We start from the raw sequence: 6,557 nt of genomic DNA, 5'->3' as shown, positions 1-6,557 counted from the left end.
GGCAAAGGTAAGTAATAATTTACACATAATCCTGCTGTACACGTACAAGAAAGATGTTTGCAGTTACTTAGGTGTTTTTATAAATGCATGTGACTAATATGCATATGCAATTCTTACATCAATTAACACACCCAAATGCAATGTTTTGCTGCAAAGTCAATGGCAGCTTCTCTAAACTTTGCAACTGGTTCGAGGTGGACCATTACTGAACAGACGATTAATACATAAATATTTATAACACTATTCATTAATTGAGTGTTAACATTTCCAAAACTTCACGTGTACAAGAACATAGTTGAAAGTTTGGAAACAACACAGTCTTCAGCATACATACAATATTAATTAGATAATGTGAAGTCAACAAAACAAGGGCAGAGACATATTGAGTGAATTATAACATTTATTTTTTTTGTTCCTTTTGTGAGCGAGTAACAGGCCTGCTTGTTGTCTCTTGCATTTTTTTTTTTCGTTTGCCACCAACTTTCGCAACAACAGAGCCACTTTGAGTGGCCTCTGGCACTTCACGGGCAGGGCTTATGGGCAGTGACTCACCTACAGGGCTTGTGGGCAGTGACTCACCTACAGGGCTTTTGGGCAGTGACTCACCTACAGGGCTTGTGGGCAGTGACTCACCTACAGGGCTTTTGGGCAGTGACTGTTCACCAACAGGGCTTGTGGGCAGTGACACATGTGAGCAAGTTGGTACACCGTGCACAACACATGGTTGGTCCGTTTCATCTTTCCTGGTCAGTACTAACTGCTTGTGCTGTTGTGTTTTTGTGGCCTCCTTTGTAGGTGTCAGCTGGTGATGTAGTACAGATGGCAGCGGTAGGATGTCGTCAGGAACATGCACACCAATGTGTGCTACTTGACCGGTAACATTGGGACCTGGTGACTGAAGATCAGATGAATGTGGTGAGAAGTGGCCAGCATGTAATGATCCAGCCTGTGAGGTGTTGAATTGGGGTACATTAGTCATTCTCCAGTAATTAGCTTGGGTTTGCTGAACAACTAATGCTTCGAATGAGGTGTTGATTTTTTGCAACTGTTTAGGCACTTCAATGAAGACTCTGTGGAGATGTGCCAATTGTGATACTGTTTCTTCCTGCAGTCCAATCATCCTTTCCAGCACTGTCATCATGTCTGAATGGCGACGATTTTCTGCGTCCACTATTTTTCCCTCTGAAGCTACAATTGCATCGTATGTGGAAGTTGATGGACGATTTGGCGGTACAACAGTTTCTATTGGCACCTCTTCATGGTCACTTGATTGTATTTCAGTCTCTTCTGCGGCGTCATCCTCATCATCCTCATCATCCTCATCACCATGATGTTCTAAAAAGAAATGTACACATTATTAAATGGCATGTTAATGTATGCTGTGTTACTATGTAATTGTACTGTGTCCTAAGTAACACCTAACATGTTAGCATACGTTTTATAACCTCACATTAAAAACTACCTTGACTTACGAATAATGTTTGGACTCAGTATGAAATATGAATGAATGAAAAGTTGCTCTAAACTCAGAAGTCCTACATGATAGTTCACATCACTAACACAATACATGTTGCCTTACACTTAATTTTCACTGACACTAAGTAATCCTATTTAAAGAAGATGTGCAAAACAAATAATGAACATGACAACATAACATATAGAAGAGCACATATTATATGGCCACCAACTGATACACTCACCTTGTAGTTGTGTTGAGCTGGCTGACCCAGGTGAAGACACTTGTTCCATCTCAGGTGACACATGTCCTCCAGGGGCAACTATATATAACAATAACATAAGTTTGACATTTACATGTGTAAATATTGAACAAACACTTATTGTATGTTCTGTATTTATGATTAACTAACAACATCAATTGCTTAACCGAAAATGTGTGTGAAAGTGAACATAAATAGTTGTAATAACACTGTACATGCCTGTGTACTTAGAAGTTTTGAGTTCCCTAACATACAACATACTATGTTTCTGCAGTAATGCGTGAGGATAAATAGATTAAATTTGTACCTTAAAATCATATGTTGTGTAGTGATATCAGTATCATAATGTACATAACTATCATGAGATGACCATTCACAATGGTTATCATGAAGGTGGTCATATTGCAAAAAGTGTTGTTTTTGGTAGAGGATATGTGTGGTACATTAATCGAAGATGTGGCACACCTGAATGTGGCTGTGACTCAACAAGACAACACATGCAGTGTGTGATAATGTGTCTTTGATAGTAGTTCAACTATAGATATGAGTGAACTAATGTGTGACGTACGCTTTGATAAGTAATGAGTTGTTGGGGCATTTAGTAGCTAAAGTGAAGCTTTCAAATGAGTGTGATTAACTTCAGTTGTGCTAGTCAGGTTGTAATAACGGTATTCCCTTCCCCAAAAAGCCTGATCAGCCACACCTTTCAATTACTTGAAACAGGTGAAAATGGTGTGAACTAAGTTGACCCTAAAATGAGGCTGCAATTAGTGTGTGTGCTGAACCCCACCCCCTCTGTTGAAGTGTATGCTGTGATGAGATATTAATTGCAGCTGCTTTAACACAATGGTAGATGAGCTAAATAGTCGTGTGCAGTTTTTAAGTTATGAAAACAATGACATAAAATATGATACGTGTGCCTCATTATGCTGTCTGTATATGAGTTAAAGCAAAAATGGACCTTTTCATAAACAACTATAGATGTGTTAGTGCAAGTGATGTTTGTAGGCCGTTGCATGCAATATATTTGATGCATGCTTAAAATAGGCAGTAATGTCATGTTTGTCGGAGTAAAATAAATAAAATACACAATAATATTCTACATATTTCTGTTCTGTACCTGTAGCTAGTAATAATTTCTGATTAACATGTGTTACACATGTGTACTACCCTGTTGTTCCCCATCTTCGCCCACCATCAATTGCTTCCACTGCAGCTATGCATTTTGGGAATTCACATGTAAATGAGCACGCAATGGCACGTGCTATATTAGTTACTGCTTTTAGTAGGACTACTACATATATGTCTATTTTGAGATATATATATATACAGAATCAGACATATACATATATAGATGCAGGTATGCTTATATTGTGAAGACAGTATAAAAAGCAGTGTAAATATGCAAAATAACTGTAAGCAACGACACGCCTAGTACAGTAATATTTATCACCTGCTGGAAATTGTGACGGATAAATTCCAATGTCACGGTCACCAGCCAAGCCTTCCACGACGACGGTAAGTAATTTTGGCCGAAGCAGCTCCTCCAATGGAGTCAATATGAGACGTTGTGGTGTGGGCCCACCTCCAGTGCCAGTAGCATGCACGCGTTGGTCTTGTATTTTCTTTTTCAATTTGGACCTAATATCATCAAATCTTTTCCGACAATGATACTTGTCCCTGACACGATTCCCACAGGCATTGACACCAATGACTATTGTGTCCCACATTTCTTTTTTGCTTGCTGCACTTGTCCGCCCTTGAAAAACATATAAAAGATATGAGGTGAATTAATAATAATATAAGCATCAGTTTCCTACACTGCTAGCTGTTCCAAGAGATAGCAAACATGCTGTTTTATGTGTAATATGTGAAGCACATGAGCATTCACTACTAAACCTATACATGTAAGCAAGGTTGCATTCATATTGTATGCAGTTCTGGCAAATTGACCGGCTGTGTTTATTTGTCCTTGTAAGGCATGATAAAAAGCTGTGTTTCCACACTAATGAACATAGAAAGATATTGTGTACCCATATTTGCATATGAACAAAACTCAGATGACCTAGGATCACATGTATTTGAATAATAAATGTAAAGGTACACTTACCTACTAAATGTCCATAGATACTGTCATAGTGCTCCAGAATGCCAGTGACAAGAGCTGTATTTTCCTGGTCATTGAAGCGAGGATTACGTGGCTTCTCCACACGTTTCTTCCGAGCAGGTTTAGGGTCAGAGCTTGGCTGGTGCTGACTGGACTCTCCTTCTTCCAATGGAAGAGCCTCCAAAAGCTGGCCACCAGCAAGCACGCCACCACCATCCACCCCATCAGCAACTGCACCACCAGCAGCACTCCCAGCACCAGCACTCCCACTCACAGCAACAGCACTCCCACTCCCAACAACAGCACTCCCACTCCCAGCAACACCACTCGCAGCACCAGCACTCCCACTCCCAACAACAGCACTCCCAGCACCAGCACTCCCACTCCCAGCAACAGCACTCCCACTCTCAGCAACACCACTCGGTGCACCAGCAACATCACTCCCCTGAACAGAACGTTCACTCCGACGCGTACTCGCACGAGTAGCAGTCCCACTCCCACCAGCATCACTCTTCCCACGCTTTGCGGGCATACTTCCAGCACTCACAAAAAACAGACAAGAAATGTACAGGCAATCACACGAACCACTTCCACATATAAAACAAGACAAAGATGTAAACAAAACAACAAAGGACAAAGCTCACCCAATACACAACAAGTCTCTCAGTCAATATGCAAATCTTCAATCGTCCAGCTCTGTGCGTCTCTCTCTCTCTCACTCCCAACAACACAGAGAATGATTAGCAGTACACGTTGCCTTTAAATATGGCGCGCAATCAAAAACATGCTTGTTTCGCCTGATTCAGCAAGATTTGTGATTGTGCAACCTAACAGCACCCCGCCACGCACGCCGATACACCTGTGTGTGATCGGCTCATCATCGTGAGAGTGGTCGGATTTGTTTTCGGCTTGATTTTGAATGTATTCGGCACTTACTGCATACGGAGAGGGAAAAACGCCAATAACATGACTAATCGATAAGCTTGCCGATTTCACATAATCGTCGCTTACTGCATGAGGCCCGTAGTCATACAAATTGACCATTCAAACCCCTAGGGGAAACCACAGCTTTAATGTAGAAATGTCTTGAATCATTATAGGATTGGATTAATAATAATAACTTTATTTCATACAGCACTTTTCTCCCAATGGGACTCAAACCCCGTCACAATTACAGCACAGCGCCTGCTACGCAGCACATAGTATTGTTATAGTCACTGCCCAGATGAGCTCAAGTGACTTGCCCAAGGTCACAAGGCGCCGACACAGGGAATTGAACCAGGTTCCCCTGCTTTAAACTCAGTGTCATTATTTGCAGTTAGTGCCTTTACTCACTGAGCCGCTCCTCCCCACTTTTATTGCCCACTTTTGAGATGACACCGATTTGATACGTCTGTAAAAAAAAAATGCATACAAATAACAATAACTTCTTCTAGAGAAGATTCTGCCGCTCAGAAACACCACGTACCATACAAAAGAACAATCCCCCCTATGGGGGGGGGGGGGGGGGCGTCTCAAACAGAGTGGAAATCTGCATAAGTGTCCAAAAAGCATTGGCGAACTTTGATGCGTTTCTTTTCCAGATCGGATTCCTCGTTAATCTTTTTGCCAGGCCTCAGTGGGCCTGTAATAATGTCGCCGTTTTATGCAATATCTCCAGGCAGGGGGAGACGCGCTCGCCGGGCGCTCGTTTTATAGTCCAATTAAGCCAAATCTGAAGCAAATGTCTTCTCATTAAAGCTAATCAAACGATATTAGGGAACGGAGCAAATTAGCATATTAATCGGATCTGCAGTGCACATTCACCTACATGCCATCTTTCCTTTGTCACATTGGCAGTTGATGCAGGGGATCCCAACTCCAGTCCTCGACCCCCCACCCACTCTCCCCCCCACACTCCTCCCCCCCCCCACACTCCCCCCCCCCCCCACTCCCCCCCCACTCCCCCCCCCCACACTCCCCTCCCCCCCCCCCACACTCCCCTCCCCCCCACACTCCCCCCCCCCCACTCCCCCCCACACTCCCCCCACACTCCCCCCCCCCCCTCCCCCACTCCCCCCTCCCTACTCCCCCACACTCCCTCCCCCCACTCCCCCCCCACACCACCCCCACTCCCCCCTCCCTACTCCCCCCTCCCTACTCCCCCCCCACTCCCCCCTCCCTACTCCCCCCCACTCCCCCCTCCCTACTCCCCCCCCACTCCCCCCTCCCTACTCCCCCCCCACTCCCCCCTCCCCCCCCTCTACTCCCCCCCACTCCCCCCTCCCTTCCCAACAGATCAGGTTTTCAGGATATCCCTGTTTCAGTACAGGTGGCTCAGTCTTTATTAGGATATCACTGCTTCACCACAGGTGGCTCAATTAGTGGCTCAGTCAAAGACAGAGCCACTGATTGATCCACCTGTACTGAAGCAGGGATATCCTGAAAACCTGACCTGTTGAGGGGCTCTTTTTTTTTTTAATGTTGCCAATCCCTCATGGATGTCATGTGCCTTAGTCCTAGATACAGGGAGGAGACCCGTGTGATCGGGGTTGCCCCGATACATCAGTGGGTTGGTGATGTGGGCTAATGCTGCAGCTCCTCGGCTCCCTGACCACCTGCAATACTCTCTCCCTCCTGCTGTCGGTGCCGGATCCTATTTCCATCCGACCGGAGGAAGGAGCTGGGAGAGGAAGGCGCACGACTGCTCCTCACCCCAAGGTGTGTGTGTTGGAGTGAGTGAGAGGGGGTGG

The 6,557-nt window shown here is 44.6% G+C and overlaps 1 protein-coding gene across 1 annotated transcript; it reads right to left on the bottom strand.

The window, feature by feature from the left end:
* Positions 1 to 360: 360 nt before the first annotated feature.
* Positions 361 to 1,767, bottom strand: LOC142496410 (uncharacterized). The gene is made up of 2 exons (XM_075603108.1): positions 1,701 to 1,767; positions 361 to 1,335 (listed from the first exon to the last, which is right to left on the bottom strand). Exons 1-2 carry the CDS (start codon positions 1,747 to 1,749, stop codon positions 401 to 403), a joined length of 984 nt encoding a protein of 327 aa, XP_075459223.1. The 5' UTR covers positions 1,750 to 1,767; the 3' UTR covers positions 361 to 400.
* Between the last annotated feature and the right edge of the window lie 4,790 nt (positions 1,768 to 6,557).

This window comes from Ascaphus truei, chromosome 6 (genome assembly GCF_040206685.1).
Source record: "Ascaphus truei isolate aAscTru1 chromosome 6, aAscTru1.hap1, whole genome shotgun sequence".
Taxonomy (NCBI): Eukaryota; Metazoa; Chordata; class Amphibia; order Anura; family Ascaphidae; genus Ascaphus; species Ascaphus truei.
Note: the sequence above shows the minus strand (reverse complement) of the source record. Positions and strands in the feature narration are given on the sequence as shown.

Coding starts and splice junctions, on each gene's coding strand:
- LOC142496410 (XM_075603108.1), bottom strand. CDS start 1,749: ATGGAACAAGTGTCTTCACCTGGGTCAGCCAGCTCAACACAACTACAA. Junction 1,336..1,700: donor CAGCTCAACACAACTACAAG/GTGAGTGTATCA, acceptor ATTTCTTTTTAG/AACATCATGGTGATGAGGAT.